This window comes from Pseudophryne corroboree, chromosome 2, assembly GCF_028390025.1.
Source record: "Pseudophryne corroboree isolate aPseCor3 chromosome 2, aPseCor3.hap2, whole genome shotgun sequence".
In the NCBI taxonomy this organism is placed as follows: Eukaryota; Metazoa; Chordata; class Amphibia; order Anura; family Myobatrachidae; genus Pseudophryne; species Pseudophryne corroboree.
In genome coordinates, this window is record NC_086445.1 from 556583857 (window position 1) to 556606116 (window position 22260).

At 40.0% G+C, this 22260-nt stretch overlaps 1 protein-coding gene across 1 annotated transcript in view; it reads left to right on the plus strand.

The window, feature by feature from the left end:
• Positions 1-14863, plus strand: part of EPHA10 (EPH receptor A10) — a 978906-nt gene extending 964043 nt beyond the window's left edge. Inside the window, exons 16-17 of the mRNA XM_063954339.1 lie at positions 6647-6811; positions 11002-14863. Of these exons, the coding sequence (XP_063810409.1) occupies positions 6647-6811; positions 11002-11116 (280 nt within the window). The 3' untranslated portion in view covers positions 11117-14863. The remainder of the gene's footprint in view (positions 1-6646; positions 6812-11001) is intronic.
• The last annotated feature ends 7397 nt before the right edge of the window (positions 14864-22260 follow it).

A 22260-nucleotide genomic window follows, 5' to 3' on the forward strand; every position in this document is an offset into this window, starting at 1 on the left:
TACGGACCACCTACAGTGTCACTAACAATACGTGTATGATTATTATAGTACACTGTGCACTGATTATACAGCAGCCCCTTTATGGACGGAGAGAGTACCACTGAACACAGCAGCCCCAGCCCCTTGATGAAACACAGCACCCTTGGAGGACACTGAGCTCCAGCTCCTTTATGGACGAAAACAGAGCACCCCTGTGCGTACACTGCAAGGACAACCTCCACAGCCGGAGTAAAATGATGAGATCAATGGGGGCCTTATATAGAATCCAAAACCTGCGAGAATCCGACAGTGGGTGGGGGGTGACATTTTCCCTCGATTTGGGATCCGAGTAAAGAGGGAAAACCTGAGCAGGACTCGGATCCCGCCTCGGAACGCAATGTTTGGGTGAGTTCGGTTCTCGGAGAACCAGACCCGCAGATCTCTAGTGCAAACATGAAACAGCATAAATCGGACACATGAAATAAAGACAACCCCTATGTCCCCACCACTCACATGAATTAATTAAGATGGAATACTCCATATACTGTACTTTGATTTTGCAGTTAATAAATTATTTTTTCTATCTGTGTTGCTGCAGATTAATAATATAATGTACTATTAGTGTCTATTTGTATAGCGCCACCATTTTACATAGCAATTTGCAGAGAACATTTGTCATTTATATCAGTCCCTGTCCATTTGTAGATTACAGGTCTCTTAACATACGTGCACACACACACACTAGAGGGTATATATACTAGAAGGTCAATTTTCATATTTTACTGTTATTAAATGTGTGTTTTAGCTCCTGAAACACAACATCAATTTAGATCAATCTTGATCAATTTTAGTTGATTAAAATCAATGAAAATCAACCTATAGTAAAAATACCCCTCAGACCAACACACACATTACTGCTGATTTTTGTCTGAATCCAAATTACCTACCAGTATAGTTTTGGAAACCAGATTACTCAGAGGAAACCCACGCATACATAAAGAGAACATACACACCCCACACAGATATGCCATAACCAGTAATTGATCTCATGACCTAAGTGCTGTGTCGTTTGTATAGAAGACAATATATCCCATACTATAATATTCCATGACAATATAAAAGCAAGATCTATAACCACAAAATGATGCAGATAATTATTAAACAAGAGCCCCATGCTGGCCAATTGGTAGTAGACCAGTTTGTGTACAGTACTTTGGAAATTCTGAAACTTTCCATTAGTATGCTACTTGATGGCAAATATATTGTGACTTTATGATTTTTTCTTGCTGAGTTCTTGCAAAGGTTGTAATATTTTGTTTCCATATAGGTGGAAGAAAGCAAATTGCAAGTTAGGTTTTAAGCAATTGTAGCTACAGTATGAAATTATTTTTTTAATTGAGTTATTACTGTAGTGTGTTTAAATGGTCATACATCCAAACCAGTACATGACATGGTACATTAAAGAATTTAAGAGCATTACACAAAACAGCAAAAAAACAATATCAAAAAATACTTTCATACTATACAAAGCTCTAATATGTTGAATGTGGAATGCATAATTGAATATAGAAAGTAGGACTAATATATGGAGATCTGCAGACTCGAATGCAATGTAGTGTAGCCAGAGAACCCTGGAAGAGGTTTTTTGACAACTCAATGAAACAGATCTACTTGTTTTAACTACCAGCCATCATCCAGAAGATATTGGGAAGCCTCCATTTGGAACCCATACACAGGGTGACATCTATATAACTACTGCAGCAGACAGTTGGCATTAAATACAGTATGCCAGATATATTTATGCATCAGTCTGAAAGGTTATAAAAATTGGTTATAATATAGAATAGAAATTAGGTTAAATTCACAGTAACTGTATTAATTTTTTTATGAAAGATAGATGGCATTCTAAAGACATGGAGGCTTCTATGAGATAAAATTGTTTTGCTCAATTATGTTAATACTCATCAGGATTGTGCCACACAGCAAATTGGCAAGGGCTGAAGTTCACATGATTGTTACAGACATTTTTAGCCACTGTCTGCAGTTACGATATGAGAATAAGGTAAACCAGAGGGTATAGGAAAACATGGCTTGAACTACTATGCAAAAGGGAATGAAAGATGTCTCTGTGATAACAGAATTGTGGATAGAAATTATTGCAATTTTTAGATTGCCAATTTACTGATTTCAGTTATAAGCAAAGAAAGAGATTAAACAAATTAGGTTTTCTATTAATAATTGGAACACCTGACTTGTGATTGGTCAGGAAATATTTCAATAGTTGCCAAAAATTTAAATCGCTTTAACTTGAAAAAAAATTGTTTTGGTGAAGATAACCACACTGCGCCAAGGAACACAACAGACCAGGACTGAGAAACTGTATGAATATCAAATACCTTCCCAGTATTTTATCAGTACAGGATATCTGAATCTGATAGGGAACTTTGGGCCCCTCAGGTAGAGTTATTGCTATTTTATTTTTTAAGTGTAATATATTTTTGGGATTATTTAACATATTAAAATATAGTACACTAGGTTTTATTTCCCTGTGTCTGTGTCTTTGTGAGGAATATTAATCGTAATGAAACAGTATCAGAAGGACCATGTGCCTTCTTGTATACACCAAGCAGTATTTTTGAAGTGTATTCTTATGAACTTGTAAGTGCCGTCTACATTTGTAATGTTTTTCTGGCTACTGGTGACCTTACAAATTGTTTTGTAAAAGAAAAAAAGAGTATGACACTTAGTTGCACTATACAGCAAAAATATAACATTGCACAACATGTCATTTAGCAGAAGAAGTTGCATTTATCTGCAGCATCATACGTTTTCTTCAAGCAGTTATCCATTTGAAAAAGCTTCTACCACTGTTCCATGTCTTCTTCTGTTCGGGTTACCCCACCCCTTCCCATTATACTTACACCACAATCCCATTCCTATTCTTCGGGTAGTCATCTGTCCCATCATCTGGCTGCAGTGCATGCATGCATGTCATACTGTAACTAACAAGCACTGGGAGCCAAGGAGACTATCATACATTATAGATAATTACACTGTTTTTAATAATAATAATAATAATAATAATAAGTGTTTGATGATTTTATTTAGCATATGAAGCACAGTGCCATTTAACCACTAACCACTATGTGTTGTTTGCCAAAAGTAATGATTCCTTTCTTCATGGATGCCAAGTCAGACATGTATGGGAACCATGAGGTTGGTACTATAATCAAGCATATATACTAATGTATTCACTATTTTCCACTCCTCAGGACACCAGCTGCAACCATTATTCTTGTCCAGCTAATTATGATACATTGGGGGTTATTTGTTAACATGTCTCAAAGAAGTAAATCTGCACTAAAAGCATAGCCACCAAAAAGCCATTAGCTTTTTAACTGTCTAGTTTAGATAACAAAACAAAATTACTGATTGGTTTTAATGCTTTTAGTGTTGATCTTCACATTGAAACATTGATAGAAAATAACTCTCACAGAGATAGATATTTATTGTGGGGAAGGGTGATTGCTCCCAAGTAGGGTTATAAGGCAGACTTAAAAGTTGCGTTTAAAGTGCATATACAGTGGTCACACGTTTTTTAGATAGCAAACAAACCATCACTTTCCCTCTACACCATGATCAATTCCTGTGCATCAGTCTGCTCCCTGCTCGTAGACTGTATGCTTGTATTATCCCTCTTGTATACTCTTTGAAACACTTGTTATTATACAGTATCGTTTGCACAGTATGATGTACATACCATGAGCCAAACCTTGGAATACATACAGATACTTAATAATTGGTAATTTATTAAAAAAATTGGCTAGAAAAATAATTACATAAAAATATAATTGTACACTTTGAAAAATAAATTGATACAAATTGCTCCAAAACAATAAGGCACAGTCACAGAGTAACAGAACACCCCTGGTCAATGTATTGACTTAGTTGTGCACGATGAGTACTGTAGCAGAACATACTTAACTACAGTACTTTTGAAAAATAATTTGAGGGAGATGCCTGTAGTCAAAGCTGTGCATAGCTGTATCAAAGGGGAGTGCCTACTGCACCAAAAAGAAACTACAACCATTCACCATATCAATAAGTTTACATTGTATGGATTTTTAAAATGTATGGTATAAACATCAATACTATGGATGTGGTATAATATTCTGACAGTCATAATGTCTATATTCATCATGTAGACAGTGATGAAATATCGACATGGTAGAATGTCAACATATTGTCCCTGGTTTTCCAGGTACCGACAGTCATGTTCCGATCACTTCTGAGCCAGACCTCTGCTTTTGGTGTTCTAGTAAGTTTTATAACCCTATTCTTAACCCTAACCCTCCCTCTAGTGTCTAGCCCTACTTCCCCTGCAACATAGCCCTAACTCCCCCCCCCACCCCCCAGCCTAGCTCTAACCCTCCTGCCCACAGCCTAACTCTAATATCTACATTCTGGGAATATCGACAGTTCACATGTCGACAATATGAGAACATAGACACGTTGCATGCCAACATTTTAACAGGAACAACACCATAGCTGTGGACATTATCACTGCTTGTTTGGACTAGCTCTCTCCCTTTCTCTTCATTTGAAGGTGATCTGTTAAATGGTGGTTTGAGCCTATGCAGTATGACCTGGATAGGGTGACTCAGACTACACCAGTTCTTTAGATGTGAACTCCGATTCTTTCAAAAAGTGCAAGGTGTATTGGGAATCCTGTGCTGGCACATACTGTCTAATCCTGCGCACAGTGACATAATAATATAAGATGCACTGGGAACAATGGCATATATTTAGATAGAAGGCAGGTTGGATGGTTAGGAAATGGTTGTCAGTTATTTAAGTGTGGTTTAGTAAAATATATAAGACGCACTCACTTATAAGCAGAACAAACTTGGCTAAAAAGTTCAGAAATCATTGTGACCACATTTCAGCATGTTGGCAAATATTATATTCAAGCACAGTATCTTATCAAGAATCTCGGCTCCAAATTATAGTAGTAGCCCAACATAGCAAGACAGTCCTTGTGGAAAGAAAAATACATTCAGGACAGTTTACTGATGGGAACACACTAGACACTAAGGAGGCAGAGTGGTACATTGAGCAAGTTTGTAGTCCAGTGGAGGGTCTTAGCAGGGACCTCGCTGATGTCTGACGATAATGCAGAATCTACAATATCAAGCACATCAGTGGGTACAGGATGAAAGCTCCATTGGTTATGTCTTACGCTTCTTTGTCACTGGCTCTTATCCTGCTTGTTATGGGTGAAGTTCCACAATGGTCGACTTTCACAAAGAAGGACTTTATACCTAATAATCAATGTGGGTAAATTTTTAACTATATTGTGTGTGACTATTATTTTGCTTATTAGAGGACTACAAATGGGCAATTGTGGTAGTCCATAAATATATGATCCTACCATTGATGTTTCAGAACTTATCAATATTTGTTTTATGTTGTGAGTCTAATTGTAACCAGTGACCTCAATACTATTTTAATGAAAGTCATAAAGGGAATGTAATAGGGTGTGAGAATCAGAAAGTGAGAGATTTTGTGAGAGTTTTCCTTTTTTCTTTTTTTTAAGTGGCAATCATTTACTGTACATGGCAAAACAAGGTTGATTTTGGCATGTAAATAATTGCCACTTTAAAAAACCAGGAGAACTCTCACAAAATATCTCACTTTCTGATGCTTACACCCTATTACAATCCCCCCAAGTGTTAACATTTTCTTAATTTTCTATCATTTTTGAGCTACCACATCATATTTGAGCAAGAGTGCGCCTCACTTTTATCATTGTGTGTCTAATGTAAGCTTGACATGAATTTGGTACATACAGTATGTATTGTTGTACAGCAAGATGCATCTTTATTTGCATTAACATATGTGCATCTTAGAACTGTTAAAACATCCATTAGAACAAATGTGATACATGTTTACATGTTGAAGTAGAGACACGATGAGTTTCTTAGTGATTATTCTGAGACGGTTTGTGGGCCCGATTGACACCTGATTACTGTTGTGCAAAATCGCACAGCAGCCGATTATCAAAAGACTGCACATGTGCATGCACCGCAATGCGCAGGTGCGACGCCAAACAGCGACAGGATGGTGCAAAAATTTCGATCGCACAGGCGTTTGCAAGGTGATTGACAGGAAGCGGGCATTTATGGGTGGTAACTGCCCGTTTTCTGGGAGTGTCAGGAAAAACGCAGGCGTTCCCAAGCGTTTTCAGGGAGGGTTTGTGATGTCAGCTCCGGACCCGAAAAGCCTGTTCTCATTGCACTGTAGGAGTAAGTCCTGGGCTATGCACAGATAGAACAAATAATTCGATAGTGAGTGAGTTGCGAACAGATTTGCAGCTGCCCGCTGTCTGGCGGAATTTTCGCACACCATACACATGCATTCGCACACTTGCACGGGGTGGGTTTTCAATCTCTATGGGCGGCGGCTATTTGATCGCAGTCTGCTGCAAAAAGCACAGCAGCGATCAGGTCTGAATCGGGCCCTATAGCTCCTGTCTAGCAATTTTGTAAACTTGTGTCAATGAGATGTTTCAGGTGTTTAAAATTATAAAAATTATATCCATAAAATGTTAATTGATTGCTATGGTCGATAAATTAATTGTTGACTTATGTGCTTCTTTATTTTCTAGATCGCACAGTACTTCCATTCCATTAATTGAACGGACATTTACAACATTCCCTTCATTTAGCTCAGTGGGAGAATGGCTGGAGGCCATTGAAATGGAAAGGTATAAGGATAACTTCACAGCAGCTGGCTATTGCTACCTGGAGTCTGTAGCCAGGATGACAGTTCAGTAAGTTGCATTTGATGACAATCTATGTAATATGTTAATATGGTTCAAGAGAAATATGCCATCTCATTTCATATCCAGGAAAATTGGCTGAAAGTAAAGACAACAGAGAACTATGTATATTCAGTATGTGCAACACTTCTGACTAAAATGTGTTAGAACCATTGTAGAAATTCGGTAATTACTATACTGTAAATCTGTGCTGTTGATTTAATATGGTGGCAATGTGTACATTTTAGTACAATCAGGACAGAAGCATTGTAAATGTATATTTATCATTGCAGTGTAAACCTGAAAAGTATTACCTTACCTTAGCACTGCATATTACTAAAGTAAGTGCATAAAATAAAAATTGTACTTAGTTATAACTTATATGCATAAAATAGTAATAGAGTTTTTTGCCATACGTATTAAGTTAAATATATTGAATAAATATCTTCATAATTAATATCTCTATTCGATGAAGACGTGCCAGCACAAATGTTTAAAATGAAACAAATTGTGAGCTCTAGTAGCCACATTGGAATGGACCAAATTTTATATCTCTATCTATGGATATATATACTGTATGGTGCAAATTATTGTATGAAAAATATATTTTTATATGCTCTCAGTAACTGTCTTTAGTGAGGAAACTGAATTTGGGCTACATGGCCTTATCAGGTTTTAGAGTTCTAAGGCCAGGTACACATTAGGACGACTGGCAATCGGGTCGATGGTCAGGGTGATTTTCTTTTGTCCCGGACCATGCCAGTTTGCCCGCACACACTGCCCAAAGTAATGAACGATGGAACGATCTCTCGCACACACAATATTTTCTGGTTGGCCATGCTTCACGGCCAACCAGAAGATACATGCGACCCACGGGAGCACGTAATCGGGTATACAGTACACACTAGATGATATGAACAATTTGTTTTTCCAATATCATGCTAATATTGTCCTAGTGCGTACCCAGCCTAAGAGGCATCTTTCTACTGAACCTTCCTAAAAGTTTATGTTTTACCAGAACAGTCATACACAGGAAGTCCACAATGTTCTACTAATACTCCCAATGAGAAATTCTTGATAGTTGCTCTCACCACTTTCTTTTTGGCTGGCCGAAACAATAGAAATATCACACATCTCCTTGCAAACCCATCAAATAACTCATCTTTATGTATCAATCCAAATATGAACACAAATATTTAATTAACTTAACAACAGTGTACTGTATTATAAGTGAAGGCGATCTTATTCACTTTCTCTCAGTTATCATATGAATAATAACTTTAGCAGATATTAGTTTCACAGATTATTAGTTCCATGGATCTCTCTTCATGGATGCATATGCCAGGTTTTTAAGCACAGAGCATGCGCAGAAGCAACTTTATGTATTTTGACATAAGCCCATCCTATTCTAAGTTGGATGCTACTTGGCCATATTTGTCTTTCCCGTGAACTAGGCTGTTTCAGGGTGTGAACTGGGTGGTGGTACAGAAATCACAGGAACCACCCTGACTTGTGGGCGTATCATGGGAGTGTTGTAGGCTTGTAGCAAAAGCTCCAAGATATTCTTAGTCATGCGTACCAGGAAGGGAAGCCTGTTTATGATGGATCTTTTGCTGGTGCAGTTGCGGATACTAATGATCACAGTTGTTGTGGTCAGCATAGTATCAATTGGGCGGCACAAGTTTTCGCTTGCAGACACACAATCCACCATGTTTATTGACTGGATACTTGCATTAGCATAAAGTAAAACAGGCATTCCCGGTTGCCCGCAACTACAGCTACTTTGCATTCAACTCAGAATCAGCCCCATGTGAACAGAAGATAAACAGCAGTACATAACTTACTTATCATACTACAACACATTGTAAAAAAGTACTTACAAGTTTAGACAGAAATGTACTTCTTTTTCTGCTCTGGATTAGCTCATTTTGTTAGACATATGTATCACCATCAATACCCTAGATATGCTGGCTGTGCATTACTAGGCAGTGCATAACAAGTCAAACTCTAAAATAATGACATTGGCACAAAAATTGTTATTAAATTTAGTAGGCTGGTGTTGGTCATTGTAGTGAGAATGCCAAATTGATTTCTCACAAATATTTAAAATGCCCGCTCTAATATATATTGCAGACGTCAGGCACATCTTTTTACCATATACGATAAAAGTGCGGTATGCATCGCAAAACACTGTATCCCATAAGAGAAAACAATACACCCACACATTATCTGAGTTCCAAAGCTCATTGATGTATATATTTGTTATTAAAAAGGATATGGTTACAATATATATTACAAAGTACAGTATACCTATAGTTACAACTCATACAGTAAGCAGTTAATACATAAAGTTACATACATCTAGTTACATACAGTTACATACAATTACATACAATTACATACAATTTCAGTTACATGCCAGCGATACAATTACCATTCCCTCCATTGCAGCTTATGTCTCCCTCTCTCTGTAAATAAATACAGGAACTGAACTGCCAGCAACTCCTCCATCATCCTCTGAGACCAAAAAGCAAGTGAGCTCTAGTGTAATCAATATGTTATCTAGTTTCTGGGGGAGGGGTTCACGATGAGTCACCAGTTTCTTTGCATATGCTGATCAGGTTCAGCCTTGAAGACATCCAGAGGGCTTGCCCAAGTTTCCTGTCCTCTACCTCTAAGAATATCTATTGTTCTAATAAGAGCGATTTTAGCTTTTATACATGTAATCATAATTATCCGCTGCAATGTCCTACAACTTAATAACAAGTATCAAATTAATCTACACATTAAGCTGGTTGTTTTAATAGTAAACATGACCGGTGTATCTGGTTTCGTTCAAATAATACACATACATGACATTAATTCAATAGATAATTTTAAATCATCATGGTGGCTGGTGCTTGATATTATTATAATTATGTACTGTATGAAATAAGTGTCGAATCCATCTCTGTGGCATGTCCGTGTAAATGCGTGTGTTACCATATATTGCTGTGCTCGCTGCGCGTATTTGCAAGTATAGCGACTTATATGTGTGTAGTTTGTATGCTCTCTCTATGTAATATTTTTTACTTTGACAGTAGCCTATAGGCTACATATTGCAAAAAGTACCGGCACTCATCACTGTGCAGCCAGCAGAACACACATGTGCAGTAGTGCAACAGCTGCCGGGAAGTGAAAGTAGTGATTGCTCCGAGCGGCTACAGAGACTGCAGGGTGCCAGATTGTAGCATCCAAAGAATTTGGCAAGGGCTGTGGGTTAACAATGGTGCCGCCCCCAGAGCCCTGTGCTCTGTGCAACATAACTGCTCACACACCCCTGCACAATGCTTCAGGGTTTACCACCTGTCAAGCCAAATGCCCTTCTGTCAGCCATACTATTCATATGCACACTACAGCATAGATGTGAGATTTACACACTGATTCTGCTATACATTTATTCGGTATAAACAAATAACCATGTAAGCTTATATAATCTTAAGGCATCACAGGAACAGTGACACTTAGGTCACAAAGGTTTTTACGCATACTGTACATGGTGCTTCATTTAAGATTTTATATTCTCATTCACGTAAAGGAAGGAAAATTACTAGGGGGCAGTTTTGTATGTAGTTTGCAAACCACAACATACTGTACTGTAATATGTGATTGTGAAATTCAAACTGCAGTATTTACTATCTTGCAGTTATGAGTTTGAAATGAAAATCATATGCAATGTGTTTCAGTTTGTGATCCCTAAATTGCATGTGGTTCAGACAAAATAATTTGCTCTCAAAAAAATATAGTGCACAGTACAAGTAAGTGACATAAAGTGTACATATCATCGTATGTCTCCTTTGCAGTGTTGATGATATTGGACCTAATTCATTTTTGTACTGTGAGTACAGCAAAAAGCAAGCAACTTGGCAAAACCATGCTGCACTACAGGTCAGGCAGATGTAACAGGTGCAGAGAGATTTAAATTTGGGTGGTGTGTGTTCAAACTTAAATCTAGATAGCAGTGTAAAAATAAAGCTGTCAACATTTGTGGGCTACATGCAGACGCAGCCAGTATTTACCCTGCTCCCCTTGTGTTGCAATATGGTTTGTTCCAGACACAAAGTTACTTGCCTGTTTTGCTGTACTTACAAATCTAAATAAGGTCCATTGTATGATGATGATTTCAATAACCTTCTGAATAATCTCTTTGTTCTTTTCTGCAGAGATGTCATGAGTTTAGGAATCACTTCTGTGGAACACCAGAAAACCATTCTCAGTGGCATTCAGACCTTACGTGCTCAAGTTATACAAATGCACGGACGGGGAGTGCAGGTGTGACACACAAGGACACAAGATAAGCTCTGGGACTGAAAAATCCAAAGGGAGAGCTATACAGCCCCCCCAAATCTGGCCAAGAAACATGAGAGGAAAAGAAAGGCAAAACCTAAGGCGGAGTCAAATGTAACTAGGATTACATCGGAGCCAAACTCTCTTAACTCCCTAGAAGCAATTGTAAAATTGCCAAGTATGGCTGCTGTAGTACCATGTCCCATGGTCGAAGATGGCACAGTCAAATGGAAGAATTTATCCCTTATATGGGGGAGAAGTGAAATCATGCTGTGTGTCTACAATGATAACCAGCCATATAGACTGCAAAACTGGACAGATTTTAGAGGTCTTTTAACAAGGCCAAATATCTGTATGAATCATAGGCATACAGGGTGTGCTGGAAACGTGTGCACTTGTTTTTACATGGGGTACATTGTTGTAATATTGTGGTGCCAACTACTCCATTAACTATAAGTACTTAAGTATTTTTCTAACAGCAACTGTGTTGTACTGACTCCCATAAATAGCTTTTATTTTTACAGAATGTAAAAGAAAAAAAGACTTTTTTTTTATACCAGATCAAGTGTCCAAGTGATATGTGTTTGGTGCAGAAAGTGCTAGTCTTTTTCTTTTCTCCTCCTTACTAAGCACTTTTTTCTCAGCGGCATTAAATGATGGCATCTCTCTCATGGGGCAAATGCGATGAAGCTGAAGTGGTGCAATTTGTCTTTTACTTGAAGTTCAATGCGAGCAATCGCTTACTTTGCAAAGGTTTGTCTGACAGATTTGAGCAGCGGGGAGGTGAGATGGAAAACCATGCAAGCAATACAGAAAAACAACAAAATAGTTGTAGAGCCTTCATTTATATGTGGTTTGGTTGATATGAAACACAATCAGTTATAAAGAGAGTGCTCAAGCCTAATGGATCGTCAGACAGGGTACACCTGATGTTATCCAAACACCAAAACAGGTCACTTGCTGCTTCCTTTGTAACGTAACTTCAGTTGGCTGCACAGAAGACAGTTTCTCAAAGCAGCGTCAACAATATTTGTCTTTACTTATAAATTATAATGGTGGTGTCATCTAGGGTGAAGGTCTACTCTCCTCTTTCTGCCAATAACTCAATTTAATTTGGAGTCTTTCGGTTTTAACCTATATACTTTTATGTGCAGGGAAAGTCATCGTTGACTGGCTGCCTCTTCTGACTGCCACTTCTGATTCATTTGCTGCAGTATAATTATAAGGGAAGTTTACCTGTTGGTAGTAAAACATAAGAGTGACTCATACTGCTTGAAAGAATAGGGAGTGTTCACTGTAATCTATCTGCCCAAATTACCTCTGTGCACTTAAGTAATGCTAACTGTACAGCTATAAAGGCCGCTCAAGTACATTATCCAAATACAGTAAATTGAAATGTATCACTTTTTTAAATATCTTTTGTCCTTTTACAAAATGTAATATCATCAAGCCAGTTCTAGACTTGACAGTGGATTTGTTCTCCAAACACAAATGATTTTAATTGACTCTCCTCTTGTGATCAACCACAGCATTAATAAGTATTACCTCAGCCGGTCAGTCATTTGGACCTCAGACAAATATGCCAACCAGAGGTGTAGCTAGGCGCCATGGTGCCCGGATCAAGGGCACGTTTTGGCACCCCCTTCCCCTGTACTGAATTGGGGGCCTAGCCAGCATGTGGTGGCATGTTACATTTGAAAAGAAACAATATTTTAAAATCCTAAATTGGTGACAGGGCCGGTTCCAGACCTTGTGGAGCTCAGGGCAAAAGTTTCCTTTGGGTGTCCCCCATGTTTAAAATAGGCTCAGTGTGTGCTGAAGGCTTGCAACAACAATATAGGGGCATGGCAGCATGGACGGTTTAATGGTTAGTATTACTGCCTCACAGCACTATAAAGAAGGTGGCCAGAGCTGTCAGTCTCTCCCGCTATCGCCTCTGGCCTGCCCTGTTCCCTACCTAGTCTTCGAGTCAGTGTGCACCCCCTCTGCTTCCCCTCCTCCTGCACTGTGGCTGCCAGTACAGTGGCCCACAGGAATGGGGGGTGGTGGGCGGCAGTGCGCCCTCTAACTTTTTTGGCACCCGGAGCTCGCACTCCACTGGAGCCACCCTCGCTACACCCCTGATGCCAACACAATATCATACTTATCCTGAGAAATCACTGATGGTGTATTTCCATAGTGGGCATAGGCCCAGATTTATCAAGCCTTGGAGAGTGATACATTGTACGGTGATAACGTACCAACCAATCACCTCATAACTGTCATTTTTAAGCACAGCCTGTAACATGGCAGTTAGGAGCTGGTTGATTGTTACTTTATCCCCATGCAATTTATCACTTTCCTAAGCTTGATAAATCTTGACCATAGTAATTAAAACAATACAACTTTAGGCAGAGTTACAAGTTTAGCTGTTACACATATACTGTAGCTGGGTCAATCTTGGCATTGTGTGTGTCCCTAGTTATACATTGAAAATGAATTGGTAATTTTCAATTTCCAATTAATGGTTACAAAAAAAATCACACATAGTTTGCTTTTGTAATATGTGTTTGGTGAAGTTGACTTTATTTTGATTTACTGATTTTATTTAAAGGACACTTGGCTAATACACACTAATGAAGCTTCCATTCTGTGTGCTAAACCACTACCCATGTAAATACAGCCTTTTTATTGTCTCTGACCAAGTAATATCACCGTGGTACATTATGATTACTTTCCTTGTGGCCTAATATCCAGGAGACTATGACATTTAGGGCCTAATTCAGAGATGTACATAAACCCAATGTTTATTCACATTTCCAATGTTTTTAGTTCTGCACAGAAGCCGCACTGCGCATGTTACTCACAGTGCCCTACCCGTCATAGCATGATTGACATGCAGCTGGTTGGTGATTTGGGGTGGCAATGGGCAACATCCAGAAGATGGGAACATGATGGACCAGATTTCTTCACTAATACCAGCAGCATGATTTCACTAGACATCCTGAGCAGGGTCGGACTGGCCCACAGGGGTACCAGGGAAACCACCGGTAGGCCACACTGCCTGAGTGCCCACTCCTTCCTCTAGGGTTCAGGTTCCAGACTGTGCACTTGTATTATACATGGTAGATATGTTGCATTACACTGCACTAGACTATTGTGTATTTCAAGCCTCTGTAGAGGCTGGCCACACCCCCTTTGTAGGCAGACCACACCCTTAAGTATGGGCCCCTGTCACTGCATTCCCCCGGTGGGCCCTTCATGCTCCAGTACGACACTGATCTTGAGTAACCTGAGGCTTACTCGAATGTCCAGTGTTCATGCAGAGTGAGCCAATGCTGCATCTCTGGACGCAGCAGCTAGAAGTGGGCGTCTATTTACACAAGACACCTTCGGCAGCATTAGTATTTATTAGCACAACCACTACATACAAAGATACAGCTGCTGTGCTATAGTGTCTCCCTCTGAATTAGCCCCTTTAATGAACTGATAATCTGCATTCTCATAAATATTGTTTCAGCCCCCCAAAAAATAGATTCCAAAATAGACGTGCAGATTGACATGCCATTCAAAGGCAAGGTGCTATATCTACATCATCTGTTTTTATTAAATACCCATTTTGAAAGAAAATGCTTGCCATTGAAGCCTGTCCTTACAATGTACTATATGTTTCTGAAGCAAAGCTCCTATCAAGAAAATCTCATTTAGGGTTTAATTATGTCTAACATCACCTTTTATACTGCCAGCAAAAGTCAAATGATAGAGTGTTTTGGGTTATTAAACTTAACATTAAAAGTACATTATATTTCTCTTTCTCTTGCTAATGCAATTGTTAAATTAGAAAATGCAATACAACTTCTGAAATGACGTTATTGTTGGAATGTTATCCTAATGGAAATCATAATTAACCACAATCTATCTTCTGTTAGTTTGGTGTGCATACAACTTTATTATCAATGTCAAGTAACACACTGCAGATAAAGGAGTATTAACAAGGTTAGCTGCAAAGGCTGGGTGTAATGTCTATGTAAGGTTTATATAGGCCTAGATCTGCCAGCAAATATACCAATAGAAAAACATTCACGCCAATCATATAAGCCTACTCTAGCTTTTATTGTTTGAAACCGCCAAAGATATATTTGTAATACGTACAGTAAGTGCACATGCTGTAATACCTTAGAAGACAGGGAAGCAGTTTAGATACCTCCGCTTGGGATCCCGGTGATCACAATGCCGATGACGGAATCCCGCCGTAAGGTACAATGCTAACGCTGGAATACTGGCAACACAGGCTTCTCTCTCTCTATGAGTGTCCACGACACCCATAGAGGGAGAATATAATGTGGCGGGCACAGCGAACCTGCAAGGGGCTTTCTATCATTTGCCCCGCTGCTGGCATACTACTGACCATGATGCCGCTGTCGGTATACTGATGGTTGGCATCCCGGCTAGCCGTAATTCATACTGAATCCAGAAGACATTCAGTTGCAATTAAATATAATATAACTGCATAAATATTAACAATGTTACAATAAAAGTTTTCGCTAACTGAGTTTCACGTCTCAACAGAGATGTTAATTTCTAGCAGAGCAATATTTAAGCTATGTAACCATTACACAAATGCCATGCTGCAATGCAAAGTTACCAATAGGAATTAGGGGCACCCTGACAATTTTTTCATCTTATTAGAATGTGATAACATTTTCCAACATTGTAGTCTTGTTGCCATGTAGCATTATACTATAACCCTGTGTCTATAGGTCCCAAAACTAGCTTTACAACGCCCCCAGTGTCTACATGTTTCCACTGTAGCATTACCACCCACCCCCCCAATAGCAATAGGTCCCTAGTGACATTAACCTCCACACTTCAGTGTCCATAGGTCCCCATTTAAACATCCCCTACGTAGCAATAGATTCCTCAGTGGTATTACCCCCACCCATCATACAGAGCACAGTGGAATGTATCTCAGAAGGAACTCCTCATAGGTCCTAGTACTGATCTCTACACAGGAGTCAGAGGAGCTGATGAATGCATATCAGTCCTCTCTGACTGCAGAGATCGATGGAATAGTGGCCAGTGGGGAACTTCACTTTCAGTCTTTGCACTTTCCTATTTAACATGTGCACTCCAGAATACTGATTGCATGACCTTCATAGGGGCAAAACATGTGATGTTGGTGGTTAAAGACTAGAGATCTGGGGCAGGCACTTTTCATTTTTTGTGTTTTGGTTTTGGTTCTGGTTCCATGCTCGTGTTTTGGATCTGGATTGGTTTTGCCAAAACCACCCTTTTCGTGTTTTGGTTTTGGTTTCGGATCTGGATGATTTAAAAAACAACAACATAAAAACAGCTAAAATCACTTTGGTGGTAATTTTGATCCTACGGTATTATTAACCTCAATAACATTAATTTCCAGTCATTTCCAGTCTATTCTGAATACCTCACACCTCACAATATTGTTTTTAGGCCAAAAGGTTGCACTGAGGTGGCTGGATAACTAAGCTAAGTGACACAAGTGTGCGGCACAAACACTTGGCCCATCTAGGAGTGGCACTGCAATGGCAGACAGGATGGCATTTTAAAAAACTAGGCCCCAAACAGCACATCATGCAAAGAAGAAAAAGAGGTGCAATGAGGTAGCTGTATGACTAAGCTAAGCAACACAAGTGTGTGGCACAAACAACGTGGGACGTGCTGGAATTTGCCCAGATGTAATACACGCACAATATTGGTGACACAGGAGAGCGTACCTCTAAACCACACCCACACATGGCAACGCCTGTAACATTTATTTGGATAACAATAACCCTTTTTTTCTAGCTATCATAATAATATGCAGCATAGGCGAGTGTACCCCTACACCACACAGGGCAAACCCTGTAAAAAATATTTGGATAATAATATCAGTAATGTATATAACCCTTATATTTGGAGCAAATAATATACAGCACAGGACACCACCACTGGACTGATGCAGCACAAGACAGCACCACTAGACTGGACTTATACAGCAGTACCCTTGGAGTTGTACGGCAGTGTCAGACAGGATGTCACTTTAAAAAACTAGACCCCAAACAGCACATAAGGCAAAGAAGAAAAAGAGATGCAAGATGGAATTGTCCTTGGGCCCTGCCACCCACCCTTATGTTGTATAAACAGGACATGCACACTTTAACAAACCAATCATTTCGGTGACAGGGTCTGCCACATGACCGAAATGAGTGGCTAAAATGAGTGGTTTGTTTGGGCCAACACCAAAAAAGAAGCAATCAATCTTTCCTTGCACAAACTGGCTCTACAGAGGCAAAATGTCAACCTCATCCTCTTCCTCCAATTTCATACCCCTTTCAGTGTGTACATTCTCTTCCTCACAGAGTATTAATTTGTCCCAACTGGAATCCACCATCACAGATCCCTGTGTACCTTCTGGAGGCAACTGCTGGTAAAGGTCTTCCTGGAGGAATTTATAATTCATTTTGATGAACATCATCTTCTCCACATTTTGTGGAAGTAACCTCCTACGCCAATCGCTGACAAGGTTACCGGCTGCACTAAACACTCTTTCAGAGTACATACTGGAGGGGGGCAACTTAGGTAAAATAAAGCCAGTTTGTGCAAGGGCATCCAAATTGCCTCTTTTTCCTGCGAGTATATGTATGAACTGTATGACATGACTACTTGGATGCTGTCACTCATATAATCATCAACCAGTCTTTTAATGGTGACAGAATCATATGTAGTGACAGTAGAAATGTCAGTAATCATTGGTAGGTCCTTCAGTCCGGACCAGATGTCAGCACTCGCTCCTGACTGCCCTGCATCACCACCAGTGGATGGGCAAGGAAATGTTATCCTTTTCCTCGCAGCCCCAGTTGCGGAAGAAAATGAAGGAGGAGCTGTTGACAGGTCACGTTCCGCTTGAGTTGACAATTTTCTTACCAGCAGGTCTTTGCACCTCTGCAGACTTGTGTCTGCCGGAAAGAGAGATACAACGTAGGCTTTAAACCTACGATCGAGTATGGTGGCCAAAATGTAGTGCTCTGATTTCAACAGATTGACCACTCTTGAATCCTGGCAAAGGGAATGAAGGGCTCCATCTACAAGTCCCACATACTTTGAGGAATCGCTCTGTCTTAGCTCCTCCTTCAATTTATCCAGCTGCTTCTACAAAAGCCTGATGAGGGGAATGACCTGTCTCAAGCTGGCAGTGTCTGAACTGACTTCACGTGTGGCAAGTTCGAAGGGTTGGAGAACCTTGCACAAGACGGAAATAATTCTCCACTAAGCTTGAGTCAGCTGCATTCCCCCTTCCTTTGCCTATATCGTAGGTGGATGTATTCGCTTGAATGGCCATTTGCTGCTTCTCCATCTTCTGAAGCATATAGAGTGTTGAATTCCACCTAGTTACCACCTCTTGCTTCAGGTGATGGCAGGGCAGGTTCAGGAGTGTTTGCCGGTGCTCCAGTCTTTGGCACACGGTGGCTGAATGTCGAAAGTGGCCCAAAATTTATAGGGCCACCGATAGCATCTCCAGCACGCCCCTGTCATTTTTCAAAAACTTCTGCACCACCAAATTAATTGTATGTGCAAAACATGGGACGTACTGGAATTTGCCCAGATATAATGATCGCACAATATTGATGGTGTTGTCCGATATCACAAATCCCCAGGAGAGTCTAATTGGGGTAAGCCATTGTGTGACAATGTCCCTCAGTTTCCGTAAGAGGTTGTCAGCGGTGTGCCTCTTACGGAAAGCAGTGATACATAGTGTAGCATGCCTAGGAACGAGTTGGCGTTTGCGAGATGCTGCTACTGGTGCCACTGCTGTTGTTGCTGCGGGAGGCAATAGATCTAACCAGTGGGCTGTCACAGTCATATAGTCCTTAGTCTGCCCTATATGTATGTAAACGCCAGAAGCATTACTGGTAAAAAGGGTGAACTAGAAATACTTGCAGCAAGCAAACAGTATGATATTATAGGCATTACTGAAACTTGGTGGGATGAATCTCATGATTGGACAGTCAATCTAGAGGGCTATACACTGTTTAGGAGAGACAGACTAAATAAAAAGGGTGGAGGGGTGTGTCTGTACGTAAAGCCGTTTTTAAAACCTAATATATGGGAAGATATTCAGGAGGGGACTGTAGACACTGTTGAGACATTATGGGTAGAAATTGCATGCGGGGAAAAAGGAACAAAAAAGTTAGTATTGGGTGTATGCTATAGGCCGCCTGGTATCAACGCATCTGATGATGAATTGTTACTAAAGCAAATTGAAAAAGCAGCAGGAGTAGGAGACATAGTAGTGATGGGAGATTTTAACTATCCAGAGATAAACTGGAAAAACGATTCATGTGATACTGCTAGGGGCAGTATGTTTTTAAACACACTAAATGATAACTACCTAGTCCAACTAATTAAGGAACCAACTAGGTACAATGCAATCTTAGACCTGGTATTAACAAACAATCAGGATTTGGTATCGGGTATTAAAGTAGGGGAACCCATAGGAAACAGCGACCACAATATGGTCACATTCAATATCAGTTTCTACAAACAGCCCTATACTAGCTCAACTAGGACTTTAAACTTTAGCAAAGCAAATTTTGAAAAGATGAGGGTATTTTTCAGGGATATTGAATGGGAAGGTTTGTTTTTAGGAAAAAATACTACGGAGAAATGGGAGGTACTAAAATTCCTGCTAGCTAAAAATACACTCAAATATATTCCTATGAGTAGCAAAAAAGGGAATAAAAATCATAAACCGATGTGGCTTAACAAAAAGATTAAGGAACTTATGGGCAAGAAAAGGCGAGCATTTAAAAAATACAAATCTGACGGGGAAGCAGAGTCATTTCAGCACTATAAGGAATGTAACAAAAATTGCAAAAAGGAAATAAGAGCGGCTAAAGTAGAAACTGAAAAACTAGTAGCAAAGGAAAGCAAAGCAAATCCCAAAAAATTCTTTAAATACATTAATAGCAAGAGATTAAAAAAGGAGAGTATAGGCCCTTTGAAAGACAAGTTGGGAGTCTTAAGCAAAAATGATAATGACATAGCGGACACACTAAATGAGTTTTTTTCAACAGTATTCACTAGAGAGGACCCAATTCAGGGACTGACACACAATCTCAATAATGACAATATCACACTGATAGGTACTTATTTAAGCAAGGAAGTAGTCTGTGACCGATTAAAACATTTAAAGATTAATAAATCACCAGGGCCCGATGGTATTCATCCAAGGGTTCTAATGGAGCTTCACTCTGAACTTGCAAAACCGCTATCTTTGATCTTTGAGGATTCAGTTATATCAGGTATGGTTCCCAAAGACTGGCGTATAGCGGAAGTAGTGCCTATATTCAAAAAGGGAAGTAAAGCTGAACCAGGTAATTATAGACCAGTTAGTCTTACATCTATAGTGGGGAAAGTATTGGAAGGTATTCTAAGAGATAGTATTCAGAAGTTCCTTGAAACCAATAAGGTCATTAAAAGGAATCAACATGGGTTTATGAAGGACAGATCCTGTCAAACCAACTTACTTGGCTTTTATGAAACAGTAAGCGCAAACCTAGATCAGGGTAAAGACGTGGATGTAATCTTTTTAGACTTTGCCAAAGCGTTCGATACTGTACCACACATGAGACTTCTATACAAGCTACAAGAATCAGGGCTAGGAAGCACAATATGCACTTGGGTCAAAAACTGGTTAGATAATAGGAAGCAGCGCGTTGTGGTTAATGGATATTTTTCAACTTGGACTGAAGTGCTAAGTGGTGTGCCGCAAGGCTCAGTATTAGGACCGCTATTGTTCAATATTTTCATTAACGACCTAACAGAAGGTCTAGAGAGCATGGTGTCAATTTTTGCAGATGATACCAAATTGTGTAAGGCTATAAATACAGAGGGGTACATTTACTAAGATTCGTAATTCCCGAAAATAGGTCAAAGTTCAATCACGAATGACATCGACAGTGTAAAACTGCAACTTTTTGAATTGATTACGATGGATTTACTAAGCTGTCGTATTCTGGTTTTTCTTTTCTTCCGATGTCGATGTCATTCGTTTTTTTTTACCTATTTTTACGGCAGTGATTAGCAAAACACTGCCGTTTTTTTTTACAATCAATCTCGGCCGGATCTGTGTGATCCGTGCTGGGGTTCTTATTTTTTTTTTTTTTAAATTAAACAATGTAAAAAACCCCAAAAAAAATGCGTGGGGTCCCCCCTCCTAAGCATAACCAGCCTCGGGCTCTTTGAGCCGATCCTGGTTGCAGAAATATGGGGACAAAATTGACAGGGGTTCCCCCATATTTAAGCAACCAGCATCGGGCTCTGCGCCTGGTCCTGGTTCCAAAAATACGGGGGACAAAAAGAGTAGGGGTCCCCCGTATTTTTAAAACCAGCACCGGGCTCCACTAGCTGGACAGATAATGCCACAGCCGGGGGTCACTTTTATACAGTGCCCTGTGGCCGTGGCATCAAAAATCCAACTAGTCACCCCTGGCCGGGGTACCCTGGGGGAGTGGGGACCCCTTCAATCAAGGGGTCCCCCCCCCAGCCACCCAAGGGCCAGGGGTGAAGCCCGAGGCTGTCCCCCCCCATCCAATGGGCTGCGGATGGGGAGGCTGATAGCCATTTGTGATAATGAAAAGATATTGTTTTTAGTAGCAGTACTACAAGTCCCAGCAAGCCTCCCCCGCATGCTGGTACTTGGAGAACCACAAGTACCAGCATGCGGCGGAAAAACTGGCCCGCTGGTACCTGTAGTACTACCACTAAAAAAATACCCAAAAAAAGACAAGACACACACACCGTGAAAGTATAATTTTATTACATACATACACACATACATACATACTTACCTTATGTTCTCACGCAGGTCGGTCCTCTTCTCCAGTAGAATCCAAGGGCTACCTGTTGAAGAAATTCTACTCACCAGATCCAGTGGTCCAGGCTCCTCGGCAAATCCAGGGATAATCCACGTACTTGTTAAAAATAAAAAAACGGTATTCCGACCACGAACTGAAAGGGGACCCATGTTTGCACATGGGTCACCTTCCCACGAATGCCAGAAACCCACTTTGACTTCTGTCTAAGTGGGTTTCTTCAGCCAATCAGGGAGTGCCACGTTGTAGCACTCTCCTGATCAG